Source organism: Procambarus clarkii, chromosome 48 (assembly GCF_040958095.1).
Source record: "Procambarus clarkii isolate CNS0578487 chromosome 48, FALCON_Pclarkii_2.0, whole genome shotgun sequence".
NCBI classification, from domain to species: domain Eukaryota; kingdom Metazoa; phylum Arthropoda; class Malacostraca; order Decapoda; family Cambaridae; genus Procambarus; species Procambarus clarkii.
In genome coordinates, this window is record NC_091197.1 from 11,282,573 (window position 1) to 11,300,636 (window position 18,064).

Sequence of the window (18,064 nt, forward strand, 5' to 3'; positions counted from 1 at the left end):
TCTGCAACATGCAACTTCAAGGTTTCCGTTTGAAGATGGGATAGTGTGGCCTTCTTTTCCCCCTTTAAAACTCTACAGTTCATGTGGCTTTAAATGGTTTTATTTTAGATGGGATTTACAGCGAATAATTTTTATTAGCGGTGTTGACAGCTTTATCAGTGATGTGTTGAGTTTGCTAAAATATGCCCAGTCAGATCCTTGTGAGTTGTGTATGTTACACAAACTGAACAGCTGTTGATGAGTGCAGGAGCCGGCCATGTCTGTTGCAGCCGTGAAGCTGTGACCACACTGACAACAGCCGTGAATCTGTGACCACACTGGCAACAGCCGTGAAGCTGTGACCACACTGACAACAGCCGTGAAGCTGTGACCACACTGACAACAGCCGTGAAGCTGTGACCACACTGACAACATCCGACAGTCCCATACAGAATCTCTCCCGGGCTCGCACCTGCCGGCTGACCAATCAAACACACCGCAGAGTTCAATAAACCGTGAAACAGGCTACAGGCAATTAAGATATACCGAGACGAACGGATGACATATTCGGCTGAGACTAGCGTCGTATATATTCTGTAGCACCAGCTGTGGCGTGGGGCCATGCAGATGACGCCAGCGGTATATATAGCACCACATGAACCACCTATGCATAAATATAGCGGGGGGTATCTCGCGTGCCCGAGCTATGTAATCTCGGGGCCACAAATGTGTGACGAATGTGTCTGGTTCCTGGCGAGTCTGCGTGTCTGGTGGTGGTGGGTGGTGGTGTCCTCCGCCTGCTACTCTCGCGTCCGCGCTGGCCTCAGCCTGCTACTCTTGCGTCCGCACTGGCCGTCTCCCTCCGCTACTCACACTTTGCTTAATTACTGTATTAAGACCCAACTGGTTAAAGAAAACAGCGGGGGGGGGGGGATAACTAGGCCATACAACCATATCCCCCCCCCCCTACTTCCAGATTCCAGGTCAGATTATACTGACTTCCCGACACTGGTCTTGAAACAGACGCCTGAAGCTCGCACCTACTAGGCTTGGGTGGAACGCACCCACAGCCAGTGTGGGTGACGTTTGAAGACACCCGCCAGGGGTGGAGCTCTACGACAGACTCAGTCTGTCGTAGGTCCACGCCTCTCTGACTCTCCCAGGTCAGGACTTCTTATAAGTGGAACTACAACTGCCAATGCCCTTATGCCTTACTAAATGGCACTCTAAATTGTCCCTTCCTGAACAACGTGGCGACATTCTGCCACAGGAAAGGCTGGAGAGAGAGAGAGAGAGAGAGAGAGAGACCCTGACCCACCGGGGTACCCCAACTAATAGCTGTTATTAGTAGGGTAATTAGCTTGAGTAGGGGTGGTCATCATCAGCCCTGGTTGTAACGTTTGATGTAATGTCTTCAAGCGAACATCGTGTTCACCGATTTGTTTATTATTATTATTGTAATTAAACTTGTTTTGCTTGTAGTCGTAATCAGATTTTTACTAAACTATATCCTCGTGTCTGCTTGATTAGTCAATAAACGGTAATAATTTGTATACAAGTTGCAAATATTTAAACTGTTGAGTCCATTAAGCAAAAACTGTAAGATTTCACAAAACTATTCGCAACATGTTTAATTTTAAAATTTCTGAACATTCAAACTAGAAATACCTTCTAGTTTGAATGTTTAAGAAGTACCTTTTTGATTTTGAATTCAAAACTGTTTTCCTTCTGTTGGGTTGAAAGTTGTTGCAAGTTGAGCACCAGCGATGATTAAATTCCCATGGTGTCCTCACGACAGAGGCGTCATTACTTTATAGATAATTTGGTTTAAACTCATAAAATAATATACAAAGGCGGGCATTACCAGTCACCAATTAGTGTTTGTGTTGTCGTGGTTGCAGAACTGTTTACTTAAGACAGGCAAGTCTCAGCTGTGTCTAGGTGCAAGTGGGGGGATGAATAACCTAGCGGGTTTTCTTCCTATTGGGGAGTGTTGTACATGCCGCTATGACGGGCGGACTAAAGTAAGATCCAGAATATGTACCGCCATTATGACGTCATGATGATTTTGCATACTTCCTGCATACCATGTGTACACCATGTGTACACCATGTGTACACTATGTGTACACCATGTGTACACCATGTGTACACTATGTGTACACTATGTGTACACCATGTGTACCATTTTCTCACACCATAGACCCTACTCCGGCAGCCAGCGTCTGACAGCTGATTCGTATAAACAAACGCCTGGCGACCTTCCACTGTCTCCCGGGCCTCGTGGAATGCACCAGTAATGGCCGCCAACTATCCCGCGTCACAGAAACGTTTGCCAATACACGGCTGGAGGAAGTGTGGACGTCTTAAGGACATTCCTTGACTTTATCGCTTAGCAACAAATAATCTTACTTTCACTACCCAAACTTTGAGAGGGTCGGCTTCATTATAGCTTTCAGGACCAGGATTTCATCATTTTCGTGTCCAGATACGAAACTTGTACATCTTGTTTCTTTAATTTTGGCCGGAGGGCGAGTTTATTGGATGGCGTCACTCATCCTGTGAATGAACATATCGCCATAGCATCATGTGCAACATTTACTAATAGGAAGAAAACCCGCTGGGTTGTTCATCCTGTCACTTGTACCCAGACACAGCTGGGACTTTCTTAACTTATTTTAAAGTTAACAGACTGTAAAACAAGGGATTAACATCAATCGACCCTTAACTTCACATTATATTGCGAGTGCAAAGTTGGGAACCTGTTAAGAACAGTATCTTTATTTGACAATAGTGCTTTCCTAAGTTAATGTGGGCTTATTATTCTACATAAGTAGCATAATATTATGCTTCTAATGTCTTTAAGATGGGCAGTCTCTCTCTCGGGTAGTGGTGGTCCAGACGATACTCTTCACTTATGTTGCAAACTCTGCATCTTCGTTGGTCAACTGTAGTTTTCATCCCGAACCTCCATTGGGTACTTATAGCCAAAACGATTTCTTGCAATTATGAATTCCTTCCTTCTCCTTCTTTGTTCACTTTAACCACCTCTTTTTCATCCATAATGAATTGGGCTGCAACTGCATTATACTAGCGGACAGATTCACTGACTTGCTCTTCTATCCTCCTCTCCCCCGGCTCCCTTGTCAGGGTGATGTTTGATGATGACTTGTAAAAGGGGTCTTTGAGATTAAGTATTCAATATGGCCTCCTTCAGCACCCTCACTTTCCTAAATCAGGGTGGCTTCGTCTGTATTTATCAGACAGTTAACACTCTTGAAATATAACTGAAGAACACTAATATAAAGTATTAAAGAGACAGAGGGGAGAGAGCGACTCAGTTCCGGCGGTAAATGGTCCATCTGGAGTCCAGGTGGATCATATATTCTCTAGATGACTCTAGATAGTTTCTAGAGTCCTTCTGGAGACCTATGGAGACTTCTGAACCCGCTCATGCACTAGTGCTCCCAAGCAAACGCCCTAGACCATTACACCACGACATGGTCAAAGCAATACAACCTGGGATTCCACGGAATCCTGTTGGGGTCCGACACGCCTTCTAAAGGAATTACGTTCCTCTATTAGGGCCTCTCCCGAGAGAAATTATGTTCATTGCTGATACACACTCGTGCCGGCATTCTCCTCCGTTCCCGCCTCTGTGTCAACCGCTTCGTTAGTCAACCTGGGGAACCAGTTCCTGTTGTCGCTGAGAGCTGTTAATGGCTGACAGCCACTAAGGGTTACGAGGGTAGCTTTAATTGGGCAGTAGCCCCCTACCCCAAGGTCGTTACAGGAGCCGCCGCCAGAGCACCATGTAGTACTTCCATTTTTAATCGACGAATTTTTTTTGATCGCCTTCCCGCAATGTGTAGCTCTGGTGCCTGGATCGTCGTTTCATATGTGGATCCCATGTTACTGTGTGTGCTTCACATGTGACACCATGTTACTGATATATATATATATATATATATATATATATATATATATATATATATATATATATATATATATATATATATATATATATGTACGCATAGACGTGAATCCCACTTCTCGCTGGACATACACTGAGAATTGACTTTAATCCAGAACATAGTTCAAGACTAAAGCATATTTAGCTGATTGGTTAGAAGGCTATTGTGGTGGCCTTAATAACCCTTCAGAGGTCGATAGGCCTTAGGCACAACACTAAAGAGCAAGTATAACCTGCTTTTGTAAGCTTCCAATCCCCCTCATTGACTGGACCGAGTAATTTATAAGAATCGAAGCTTTACACTTTAGAAAACATAGAGTCCATGCAATGGGCTCGAACCCGTTTCGTCCCTGGCCTCCCTAAGACATAGATGCGTCACGTTCCTGGGAATTCATTGTTTCTTTACGATGAAGTAAAGGCTTTACTGAGCCGTGTTACAGCGCTCTGGGCATACAGACGTCCATATTACAGCGATCTGAGCATGCAGACGTCCGTATTACAGCGATCTGAGCATGCAGACGTCCATATTACAGCGATCTGAGCATGCAGACGTCCATATTACAGCGATCTGAGTATGCAGACGTCCATATTACAGCGATCTGAGCATGCGCACGTTATTAAAGTGATTTATTGCACCTATATGTAATGTTACATGCAAATGATTGATTTAAGTCAGAAAAATGAGTGAACATGTCGTGTGATGTCGAATTATACCCAAGAATCATTCATTTGATCATTAGAACATGTTGCTTACTGGTGTAGGGGGTGTGTGTGGGTGTGGCCAGGACACGTGTGTGAGTGTGGCCAGGACACGTGTGTGGGTGTGGCCAGGACAGGCAGGTGTGTAGGTGTGGCCAAAAATGAGTTTGACGAGGGACCTCCTGTGGGCAGCGTTGCTCATCTGTCTGGTTACAGCTGCGTGTGGACGCCTCTTGTGCTACAACGGTGGCCGCTGTGTCTACAACCGGTGCATCTGTCCCCGAGGCTTCTACGGCTCCCGCTGCCAGTATGGTGAGTACACACACCTGTCGCCCGCACCTGTTGCTCTGACCAGTAGGATTAGTGACCTGCATTTTGCTCACTTTCATCTTACCTGTGTGCTGAACACATCTGTTTTTGGGACACCTGTTTCGTCTGCCAGTGAGAAAATCCATGGATATATGTGACGATGATGGGTTTTCTCCGTGTGTAGCCTCGTGCCTTAGCTTAGTCTTATCTTCTCTCTTATCTCTTCTTTCTTCTTTCTTCTTTCTCCCATGGGTCTTTGACAAGCGACCTGGGGTCCACTGGGGTCCGTCTGTCCTGGGGTCCATCCTGGGTAGACCAAAGTTGGTGGGAAAATAGATTACATAATTCATAATTACATTTACACAATGATGTGATAATGTATGACGATACAATGATGTGATAATGTATGACGATACAATGATGTGATAATGTATGACGATACAATGATGTGATAATGTATGACGATACAATGATGTGATAATGTATGACGATACAATTATAATGAATAACGATACAATGATAATGAATACCCATACAATGATGTGACAATGAGGGGGCGACGCTTCTCATATTCAGGGCTGTGGGAAAAAGGAGTGAAAAATGTATGTCAGACACAGGATGTGTTTAACCTTATTTACCCTTAATTTAAAGCTTATTTTCCCTTATAATAAGTCTTATTTACCCTTAATTTAATGTTCTATATGCATCATTTTGTTAAATCCTTTGGTCATGCCCACCTGTACCCTAGGGCACGAGGGAGCATGGGCTGGTCATGCCCACCTATACCCTAGGTCACCAGGGAGCATGGGCTGGTCATGCCCACCTGTACCCTAGTGCACGAGGGAGCATGGGCTGGTCATGCCCACCTATACCCTAGGTCACCAGGGAGCATGGGCTGGTCATGCCCACCTGTACCCTAGGGCACGAGGGAGCATGGGCTGGTCATGCCCACCTGTACCCTAGGGCACGAGGGAGCATGGGCTGGTCATGCCCACCTGTACCCTAGGGCACGAGGGAGCATGGGCTGGTCATGCCCACCTGTACCCTAGTGCACCAGGGAGCATGGGCTGGTCATGCCCACCTATACCCTAGGTCACCAGGGAGCATGGGCTGGTCATGCCCACCTGTACCCTAGGGCACGAGGGAGCATGGGCTGGTCATGCCCACCTGTACCCTAGGGCACGAGGGAGCATGGGCTGGTCATGCCCACCTGTACCCTAGGGCACGAGGGAGCATGGGCTGGTCATGCCCACCTGTACCCTAGGGCACGAGGGAGCATGGGCTGGTCATGCCCACCTGTACCCTAGGTCACCAGGGAGCATGGGCTGGTCATGCCCACCTGTACCCTAGGTCACCAGGGAGCATGGGCTGGTCATGCCCACCTGTACCCTAGGGCACCAGGGAGCATGGGGCCGGCCCAAACGAATCTACCAACTCTCAGCCTCCACTCTGGCGGTATATCTGTTCAGCGTGTGTGTGTGTAGACGACACGACTGAGGGTAACTGTATACCCCTCACTTCCGTCTACCACGGAGGGAAGGGGGAGAAGGGAGGAGAGAGGGAAGTTGTCAAGATTGTGAGGAGAAAGGGTGGACAGAAGAACCAGATGGGCAAGCGGAAGGAACCGATAAGAACACGCGGAGGGTGTACACTAGATGATAAATAGGGAAGTGGATAGGTAAGGGATGGTAGGGAAAGGTAAGGGATGGTAGGGAAAGGTAAGGGATGGTAGGGTAAGGTAAGGGATGGTAGGGAAAGGTAAGGGATGGTAAGGTAAGGTAAGAAGGGATGGGTAGGTAAGAGAAGAGTAAAATTCGTAGGAAGCGTTAGAGGAGAAAAAGCAGAATGGAAGATGGAATGGGTCCTACGCCTGGTCCAGGCGTAGGACCAGGCATAGGACCAGTCGCAGGGCCAGGCGTAGGACCAGGCATAGGACCAGTCGTAGGGCCAGGCGTAGGGCCAGTCGTAGGGCCAGGCGTAGGGCCAGTCGTAGGGCCAGTCGTAGGGCCAGGCGTAGGGCCAGTCGTAGGGCCAGTCGTAGGGCCAGGCGTAGGACCAGTCGTAGGGCCAGGCGTAGGGCCAGTCGTAGGGCCAGGCATAGGACCAGTCGCAGGGCCAGGCGTAGGGCCAGGCGTAGGACCAGTTGTAGGGCCAGGCGTAGGACCAGTCGCAGGGCCAGGCATAGGGCCAGGCGTAGGACCAGTTGTAGGGCCAGGCGTAGGACCAGTTGCAGGGCCAGGCGTAGGGCCAGGCGTAGGACCAGTTGTAGGGCCAGGCGTAGGACCAGTCGCAGGGCCAGGCATAGGGCCAGTCGTAGGGCCAGGCGTAGGGCCAGTCGTAGGGCCAGGCGTAGGGCCAGTCGTAGGGCCAGGCGTAGGGCCAGTCGTAGGGCCAGGCGTAGGGCCAGTCGTAGGACCAGGCATAGGACCAGGCGTAGGGCCAGTCGCAGGGCCAGGCATAGGACCAGTTGCAGGGCCAGGCGTAGGGCCAGTTGCAGGGCCAGGCATAGGACCAGTCGTAGGGCCAGTCGTAGGACCAGTCGCAGGGCCAGGCATAGGACCAGTCGCAGGGCCAGGCGTAGGGCCAGTTGCAGGGCCAGGCATAGGACCAGGCGTAGGGCCAGTCGTAGGACCAGTCGTAGGGCCAGTCACAGGGCCATTCGTAGGGCCAGTCGCACGGCCAGGCGTAGGACCAGTCGTAGGGCCAGTCGCCGGGCCAGGCGTAGGACCAGTCGTAGGACCAGTCGTAGGGCCAGTCACAGGGCCATTCGTAGGGCCAGTCGCACGGCCAGGCGTAGGACCAGTCGTAGGGCCAGTCGCCGGGCCAGGCGTAGGGCCAGTCACAGGGCCATTCGTAGGGCCAGTCGTAGGGCCAGTCACACGGCCAGGCGTAGGGCCAGTCACAGGGCCAGTCATAGGGCCAGTCGTAGGGCCAGGCGGGGCGAGGCGTGGCGAGGTATAGAGCCAGTCGTAGGACCAGTCGTAGGACCAGGCGTAGGACCAGTCGTAGGACCAGGCGTAGGACCAGTCGTAGGACCAGGCGTAGGACCAGTCGTAGGACCAGGCGTAGGACCAGGCGTAGGACCAGTCGTAGGACCAGGCGTAGGACCAGTCGTAGGACCAGGCGTAGGACCAGTCGTAGGACCAGGCGTAGGACCAGGCGTAGGACCAGTCGTAGGACCAGGCGTAGGACCAGTCGTAGGACCAGTCGTAGGACCAGGCGTAGGACCAGTCGTAGGACCAGGCGTAGGACCAGTCGTAGGACCAGGCGTAGGACCAGTCGTAGGACCAGGCATAGGACCAGTCGTAGGACCAGGCGTAGGACCAGTCGTAGGACCAGTTGTAGGACCAGGCGTAGGACCAGTCGTAGGACCAGGCGTAGGACCAGTCGTAGGACCAGTCGTAGGACCAGGCGTAGGATCAGGCGTAGGACCAGTCGTAGGACCAGTCGTAGGACCAGGCGTAGGACCAGGCGTAGGACCAGTCGTAGGGCCAGGTGTAGGGCCAGGCGTAGAACCAGTCGTAGGGCCAGGTGTAGGGCCAGGCGTAGAACCAGCCGTAGGGCCAGTCGTAGCGCCAGGCATAGGGCCAGTCGTAGGGGCCAGTCGTGGCACAAGATTAAGCTCTGTAGTTACCAAGACTGGCGTGGGCCGCTTTCTGGAGCCTTATATGAACTAAAGATTTTATCTCGGGTGTTGTTCTACCCGTTGTCGTCCCGGGAGGCTATCGTTTACCGTTCAAGCTATCGTCTCCCAATGAGGCTATCGTCTCTCCTCTCCCCCCTCATTATGTACAATCTTACTCTCGCCATTAATAACCCATTGCCCCGGTAATGTTACAAATACTGCAATTTGTTTCATTAAACCCCGAGATACCGAATGACTGATGGCTTTTTGTGCGGCATCGGCCAGTTTGGGGCGTCATAATGAGTGCTGATTAAGGAACAGATTTCCCCACCTTCCCCACGGCAGCTTCATGCTTTGTGGTCAAGATCTGAATAGGTAAGATGCTCTATACTCTCAGCTGGCTCGTTACCCACCTGGTACCCATTAGCGTATGGTCGTGCCATGTTTGGTCAAATCATATCCGCGTTACGGGCTTACCATAGCCCGTGCTACATGGACACTTCGTTCTGAGTATATATATTATATATATATACTCAGAAGAATGTAATTACCTTATAATAGGTTGTGTCTTGTCTCCTGGCACAAGGCCTAAAGCGAGGTATATTCAGTGTTTCAGCCTTTTTTTTTCTGGAAATACAGCCGCTGCTGAAAGTCTAATTTCAGTCTTAGTTTCACTTGGATTCCTCCCCAAAGTTTAGTGTATAATGTATTCTCCTGAAACAGTAGTGAAGGCATATTATAGCATATTAATGCAAGTCCAGGATTATATAAATTAAATAGTTGTATAATTGGTAAGATTCGTAATAGGTATAAAATTATTTGAAGAATAATTTTGCAGTATATTAGAATTAGGGAATAGCCTATCTACGTTCAATCATCACACTTCCATTATTCCATATTTTTATTGATGGACCTTAAATCTACTCAGGTAATCTACTCAGGTAATCTACTCAGGTTGTGTTGGATATATAATCCCAACCCCACATCTTCTCTATCTGTGTTCCTTCATGTGTTGAAACGAAAATTCGGGACGTTTTCGTATTTCATTTTCCTAGTGAATGCATAACCGAATCACCCATTTTGTGTGTGATTATTCTTGCATATAATATATGCAAAGATATATATACAAATATACATATATAAACCAATATAATATAATGTATATTCAGAGAAACAAAAGCTGTGCAGATGCCTAAAAGCGTCAAAAAGCCAGTTCGGCCAATATGTTCCCTCGCGCCAAATTCAAAAACTTATGTCGACCATAATTCACAGTTTAACTTACTATAATTATTATTTATTATGGGTTAAGAGGACATAAAACATGGAGAAATACTGTCAATTCGGTATTTCCCGTTTCTTGTCCAAACGAAAATGTTCTTATTATGCAAGTCTGCACTTGCAAAGACTTCAGGTTAAATAGAGAGAATTCATTGTCTTTCAGGGTTTCAGTATTGCAAGTGGCAAGTAGTCAAACATTCGAACAAGGTGCTTGCAGCTTGCATATGTGCCATTTTTAAAGTACATGTAACAAGTGTGGATTACCTTGCATAGCCTCGTGTGGATTATCTTGTATATCCTTGTGTGGATTACCGTGAATAGCCTCGTGTGGATTATCTAGTATAGCCTCGTGTGGATTATCTTGTATATCCTTGTGTGGATTACCGTGAATAGCCTCGTGTGGATTATCTAGTATAGCCTCGTGTGGATTATCTTGTATAGCCTCGTGTGGATTACCGTGAATAGCCTCGTGTGGATTATCTAGTATAGCCTCGTGTGGATTATCTTGTATAGCCTCGTGTGGTTTACCGTGAATAGCCTCGTGTGGATTATCTAGTATAGCCTCGTGTGGATTATCTTGTATAGCCTCGTGTGGATTACCGTGAATAGCCTCGTGTGGATTATCTAGTATAGCCTCGTGTGGATTATCTTGTATATCCTTGTGTGGATTACCGTGAATAGCCTCGTGTGGATTATCTAGTATAGCCTCGTGTGGATTATCTTGTATAGCCTCGTGTGGATTACCGTGAATAGCCTCGTGTGGATTATCTAGTATAGCCTCGTGTGGATTATCTTGTATAGCCCTCGTGTGGATTACCGTGCATAGCCTCGTGTGGATTACCCTGTAGAGTGAATTCTCAAGTATAAATGACCAGACCAAAATGCTTTGATACCTACGACTTTGTAACTAATTCAACCCCTGAGAGATACTAGAAAAATGTCGACAGAGTAGGCTAGGAGTTTGCTAATGGTAACGAGTAGACTTTAACTGCTGTATCATATATTGCTAACCCTCCTGTCAGGTAGGGGGGGGGGGAGTGGATAGATGCAATCACGTCTCCCGGAACCTTCCCTGTATAGTCTGAGAGACAATTCCCCCATTTCCAAAGCCACAAATATTAGGAGAATATTAATCTATAATTTGATGTTGACCAGACCACACACTAGAAGGTGAAGGGACGACGACGTTTAGGTCCGTCCTGGACAATTCTCAAGTCGATTGAGAATAATTTAATATGCCTGTAAACTGATGTTTCTATTTTTTGGGAAACACTGAGAAGAAATTATCTACAAGATATATCATAATATCTGAAGACTTCAAGTTGAGCATTGATATGTCCTTAAGGAGCTTCGCCCTGGATTACCCCCTTCCCAGCGCTGTTGCAGGCGCCCACCCCCTCCACACCCACACCCACGAGGGCGGATATGGTAATGTGGTGGGCGGGAGGAGGGGTGATTATGGTGCTGGGGGGGGGGGTGGTGAGTGTTCTGAGAATGGCATGGCGGCGCCAGGGGACAGGGAAGGGTGGGTAGAGTAGGGTTAGCGGCGCCAGGAAGGAAGGTGGTTGACCTGAAGGTAAAAGATGAGAATGAGTTTGTATCGGAAACATACTGGGGGACCACATTTGTGATAATGCTGAGGGAATTGCAGGAGTGGGAAGGTGCTGAGGCCTGAGGGCGGCGGGAGGTAGAGTTACATCAAATATATAGTAATACTGACGTTATCTATACGTCGCAGACTGATGCTAGACCTTTTGTGTTTTAAGAAATGAGAGTTAAAAAGTCACAGAGAACTGGAAGTCCTACAAAAAGTAACATTGTTACTTTTTTTCTCACATTGGGTCTTAATTTATTTATTTATTTATATACAAGAAGGTACATTGGGTTTGTGAGAATACATAGCATAGTATTTACAATCTTGTAAAGCCACTAGTACGCGCAGCGTTTCGGGTAGATTCGAGACGACTAAAACGATTAAGACGACTCTTTATCAACAACAAGATGGGGGCTGAGACGACCAGTCACTGGAGTTATGCCATTTATCTGTCATGTGTTAACACCTTTGATATTATTGCAAATATCGGTGTTAGATCTGTGTTTAGGCTGAAACAATCGTATATACCGCCGACGCCTCTATACCTGCCGGCCCCGGGGTCCTTGGCTACCTTTGCTCTCACACACTTCTTGTTGTTTAAGATTCAGCTACTTGGAACGAGTTCCAAGTAGCACGGGCTATGGTGAGCCCGTAGTGGACTTACCTGGCATAGGAGCGGGGCTGTAACTCGTGCTCTCTCACACACACTCTTCATCTTGTGATATAGTGCTGGTCTGCCTCACGCCCTCATTAACCACGTAACTACCTCTTTACTGTGAATTCAAGTCTATGGGAGGTTTCTTGGCCTCCTCCCTTTCAGTTACCAGTCAGTGAGCAACAGGTAACAGGATGCGATAATTCCAGTCACATGATGAGCGCCATTTATTAACAGTTAACGTTTTTGACGAGTTAAAAGGCAGCAAACTTTAGAAATATATTCGGATCAAGGGCCGTTAGCATTGAACCTGCGTCCCGGGTGGCCTCAGACTCACACATTACCCTACGGGCTCACCATAGCCCGTGCTACTTGGAACTTTTTTTGTTCCAAGTAGCGAATCTTTAACAACAAACAAAACACACACATTACCCGCTGGACTGAAATGTGATTTATTATTTTTTCCGTAGATATTCTCGTAGCTGTATCGCACTATTGTGAATTTTATTATGCAACAAACTTTGACTCGTTCAATAAATAAAAATAATTTTCTATTGAATCAAAAACACCTAACCTAACCCACCCTAACCTAACCTAACCTAACCTAACCTACCCTAGGTATAACTATATCTATAACTATACCCAATCTTTATGTACCCAATCTGAACATCTTTACCATTGTGATCATTGCTGTCTTATATGTGCTGTCAATCTGCTGTATGGTGTCTACTAACCTTGTTTAAATTACTAATCGAGCTGTCAATGTAATCAATCAGAGCTTTAATATAACAATGTGCTTTAATATACCTACTTATCTCTCTCATCTCATTTTTCTCTTGTAATGTATCTTTATCATTTATCAATTCTGATTGAAATTACCTACTTAAAATTATCTGCTAGATTAAGGACCTGCCCGAAACGCTGCGCGTACTAGTGGCTTTACAAGAATGTAAATACTGTACTATCCAATGTATTCTCACAAACCCAATGTACCTTCTTGTATATATATAAATAAATAAATAAATAATAAATAAATATGCAAAAACTATAATTTCTAATATTTGTTATATAAAATGTTGTTTTTGATAACGCAGTATGAACAGAAATTACGAATAAGCCTTTTGCGAATAAATCGGTAGACACGGCCCAGGGGTGGGGGGGTGGGGGGGAGTCATAGGACTGAAAATGTTGAAATGATTTCGCTCGTGTGTGTTCGGAAAATATACACAAACAATGTATTTGTAGTTAGGTTGTAACCTGTGTGCGCGGGGAATTTTAAACTTGAAATTGAACTTCTGAGGGAATCCTAGAGGCTCCGGGAGTATTGACCATAGTGTACTGAAGTGCTTACACCAAGCGTGTGTATGTGTGTAGTGAAGGTGTGTGTGAAGAAAGTACTTATCAGGGGTGTGAGGAAACGGTACATTCTTGTCATGCCTCTACACAGGGAGCCTATACTGACGTGCTGCTTCTGTTGACAGACAGACGGTACATTCTTGTCATGTCACTACACAGGGAGCCTATACTGACGTGCTGCTTCTGTTGACAGACAGAGATGAGTGTCGGGAGAACAATGGCGGCTGTGACCAAGCCTGCAAGAACACCATTGGTTCCTTCTTGTGCTGCTGCAGTCCCGGTTACAGGCTGATGACAGACAATCGTTCATGCCAAGGTAGGTATAGCCTTTTCACCGACTGTGTTCCTGTTCCAACAAACGCCGTAGTTCCCGGCCTACAGCCATCCAACGGGGTGAGAATAGCTTGAGCTACGTCATCCCTTTGTGTGTATTTTACCTCAATAAACTTATTTCAATTTCAATTCAATTTCAAATCCATGGCGGACGAGGTGAGTTGTTAACTGTTCCCTTCTAACACACTTGTCCACCGTATACTCATCCAAGAATACTTTGCCATCTGGTGGTGGTCGGGGTTTGGACTTCAAAAAAGCCCGCCAACTGTAATCGACTTTGCACGACTCCACAAGGGCCGTGACGACGGTTCGAACCTACGTCCGAGAGGATCCCAAGGGAAGGGAACTATCAGGGAGAAAGCGTCAAGCCATTGCGACTATATAGCACTGGGAAGGGGTCAGGATAAGGATTTGGGATGGGACGGGGGGGAGGGAATGGTGCCCAACCACTTGGACGGTCGGGGATTGAACGCTGACCTGCCTGAAGCGAGACCGTCGCTCTACCGTCCAGCCCAAGTGGTTGGGTCGAGAGGATCCCAGACGCTGCCATAATCGACTGAGCTACGACATGGTAAAAAGAATTGCAACCGGAAGTTCTACTGACCATGTTCATTTGATGCATCACGCTATTGTGATTTGTATGTTAATCGACTTTAAAGACCTTCAGTAGACCAAAGAACTATAAAATTATGGTTTTTGGCATGCTAATTGTAATAGGTTCGTTATGCAAAGTATTCAGTTTGTCGTGTCTAGAATAAAAGCATCGTTAGAAACGGGCATTTCCTTAAATTCATTGTTTAATGCACATTTGCAACAGCCCACCAGAAATCATGTTTTATATTTGTTCTCACACACGACATAATAATGTCCCAACACGGACCGAATTGCAAATTGAACCATAAATTTGGTTGAACCATAAATAAATAAATAAAAAACATAATTTGGTCAGTTTTTGCACCTTCTGGTGTGTGGGGTTTGGTCATCATATTTTTCAGCCACGTTATTGTGGTTATCTTGAGGTTATCTTGAGATGATTTTGGGGCTTTAGTGTCCCCGCGGCCCGGTCCTCGACCAGGCCTCCACCCCCAGGAAGCAGCCCGTGACAGCTGACTAACACCCAGGTACCTATTTTACTGCTAGGTAACAGGGGGGCATAGGGTGAAAGAAACTCTGCCCATTGTTTCTCGCCGGCGCCCGGGATTGAACCCGGGACCACAGGATCACAAGTCCAGCGTGCTGTCCGCTCGGCCGACCGGCTCTTGTGACTTATCGTTTACGATGTTCTATTTATTCAAAGCCTCCTAGCTGTAAAATTAGATTTACTACGAATTAGTCCCAATTAAGGTTAAGATCTAGTCCCTGACGATTCTGACACGTCCCCTGACGATGTTGTCACGTCCCCTGACGAAGCTGAGACGTCCCTGACGAAGCTGACACGTCCCCTGACGAAGCTGAGACGTCCCTGACGAAGCTGACACGTCCCTGACGAAGCTGAGACGTCCCTGACGAAGTTTAGACGTCCCTGACGAAGTTTAGACGTCCCTGACGAAGTTTAGACGTCCCTGACGAAGTTTAGACGTCCCTGACGAAGTTTAGACGTCCCTGACGAACCTGACACGTCCCTGACGAAGCTGACACGTCCCTGACGAAGCTGACACGTCCCTGACGAAGCTGAGACGTCCCTGACGAAGTTTAGACGTCCCTGACGAAGTTTAGACGTCCCTGACGAAGTTTAGACGTCCCTGACGAAGCTGACACGTCCCTGACGAAGCTGACACGTCCCTGACGAAGCTGACACGTCCCTGACGAAGCTAACACGTCCCTGACGAAGCTGACACGTCCCTGACGAAGCTGACACGTCCCTGACGAAGCTGACACGTCCCTGACGAAGCTGACACGTCCCTGCATCGCCAGTAAGTGTGCAATAGTCCTGACATCCATGTTATCGTCGTCATCTGAGCCTCCGCTCCCGCCAGTAACTGTGTGATGTACCGACAGACGTGGACGAGTGCGCGTACCACAACGGCGGCTGTTCCCACCAGTGTGTTAATACAGTGGGCTCCTACCTGTGTCGCTGCAGTCCCGGGTTTCACCTTCTGCCGGACGATCGTACCTGCATTGGTGAGTTCCCAGCCTTGCTGCTCCATAGTCCTGGTGTGTGTGTGTGTGTGTGTGTGTGTGTGTGTGTGTGTGTGTGTGTGTGTGTGTGTGTGTGTGTGTGTGTGTGTGTGTGTGTGTGTGTACTCACCTAGTTGTGTCTGCAGGATCGAGCATTGACTCTTGGATCCCGCCTAATGTATGTGTGTGTGTGTGCGTGTGTGTACTCACCTATATGTACTCACCTATATGTGCTTGCAGGATCGAGCATTGACTCTTGGATCCCGCCTTTCGAGCATCGGTTGTTTACAGCAATGACTCCTGTCCCATTTCCCTATCATACCTGGTTTTAAAATTATGAATAGTATTTGCTTCCACAACCTGTTCCTGAAGTGCATTCCATTTCCCCACTACTCTCACGCTAAAAGAAAACTTCCTTACATCTCTGTGACTCATCTGAGTTTCAAGCTTCCATCCATGTCCTCTCGTTCTGTTACTATTCCGTGTGAACATTTCGTCTATGTCCACTCTGTCAATTCCTCTGAGTATCTTATACGTTCCTATCATGTCCCCCCTCTCCCTTCTTCTTTCTAGTGTCGTAAGGCACAGTTCCCTCAGGCGCTCTTCATACCCCATCCCTCGTAGCTCTGGGACGAGTCTCGTTGCAAACCTCTGAACCTTTTCCAGTTTCATTATATGCTTCTTCAGATGGGGACTCCATGATGAGGCGGCATACTCTAAGACTGGCCTTACGTAGGCAGTGTAAAGCGCCCTAAATGCCTCCTTACTTAGGTTTCTGAATGATGTTCTAACTTTTGCCAGTGTAGAGTACGCTGCTGTCGTTATCCTATTAATATGTGCCTCAGGAGATAGATTAGGTGTTACGTCCACCCCCAGGTCTCTTTCACGCGTCGTTACAGGTAGGCTGTTCCCCTTCATTGTGTACTGTCCCTTTGGTCTCCTATCTCCTAGTCCCATTTCCATAACTTTACATTTGCTCGTGTTGAATTCTAGTAGCCATTTCTCTGACCATCTCTGCAATCTGTTCAGGTCCTCTTGGAGGATCCTGCAATCCTCATCTGTCACAACTCTTCTCATCAACTTTGCATCATCCGCAAACATCGACATGTAGGACTCTACGCCTGTAAACATGTCGTTAACATATACAAGAAATAGAATTGGTCCCAGCACCGATCCTTGTGGTACTCCACTTGTTACTGTTCGCCAGTCCGACTTCTCGCCCCTTACCGTAACTCTTTGGCTCCTTCCTGTTAGGTAGTTCCTTATCCATTCTAGGACCTTTCCCCCCACCCCCGCCTGCCTCTCGAGCTTGAACAGCAGTCTCATGTGCGGTACTGTATCAAAGGCTTTTTGGCAGTCCAGAAATATGCAGTCTGCCCAACCATCTCTGTCCTGTCTTATCCTCGTTATTTTATCATAGAATTCCAGAAGGTTTGTTAGGCACGATTTCCCTGTCCAGAACCCATGTTGATGTTTGTTCACAAACCTAATGTTCTCCAGGTGTGCAACCAGTCGTAGCCTAATTATTCTTTCCAGTATTTTACAGGGGATGCTTGTCAGTGATACAGGTCTGTAGTTAAGTGCCTCCTCCCTATCTCCTTTCTTGAAGATCGGCACGACATTTGCCTTCTTCCAGCAACTGGGCAATTCTCCTGACATAAGTGACTCATTAAAGATCATTGCCAGAGGCACACTGAGGGCCTGTGCTGCTTCTTTTAGTATCCACGGTGATACTTTGTCTGGTCCAACTGCTTTAGTTGCATCTAGAGTTGTCAACTGTTTCATTACCTCCTCTGCTGTCACCTCTATATCTGATAGTCTTTCATCTAGGGTAACCCCTTCCAACAATGGGAGCTGCTCAGGCTCGGTAGTGAACACTCCATGGAAACTGGCATTCAGTGCCTCGCAGATTTCCTTGTCACTTTCAGTATATGCCCCCTCTGTCTTCCTTAGTCTTGTCACTTGGTCGTTCACCGACATTTTTCTTCTTATATGACTGTGTAGTAACTTAGGTTGTTTTTTCGCTTTGATTGCAATATCGTTCTCATAGTCCCTTTCCGATGTTCGTCTTATGTTAATGTAATCGTTCCTAGCTCTGTTGTATCTGCTTCTGTTGTCCTCTGTTCTTTGTCTTCTGTACTTCCTC

The 18,064-nt window shown here is 47.3% G+C and overlaps 1 protein-coding gene across 3 annotated transcripts in view; it reads left to right on the plus strand.

Moving 5' to 3' along the window:
- Window positions 1–18,064, plus strand: part of LOC123764773 (multiple epidermal growth factor-like domains protein 6) — a 377,392-nt gene that overhangs the window by 325,637 nt on the left and 33,691 nt on the right. For 2 of the 3 annotated variants that reach the window (XM_069302605.1, XM_045752888.2), the window contains 3 exons: window positions 4,867–4,962; window positions 13,661–13,783; window positions 15,799–15,921. In XM_069302605.1, the coding sequence (XP_069158706.1) occupies window positions 4,867–4,962; window positions 13,661–13,783; window positions 15,799–15,921 (342 nt within the window). The remainder of the gene's footprint in view (window positions 1–4,866; window positions 4,963–13,660; window positions 13,784–15,798; window positions 15,922–18,064) is intronic. The other variant, XM_045752889.2, reaches the window with a different exon arrangement.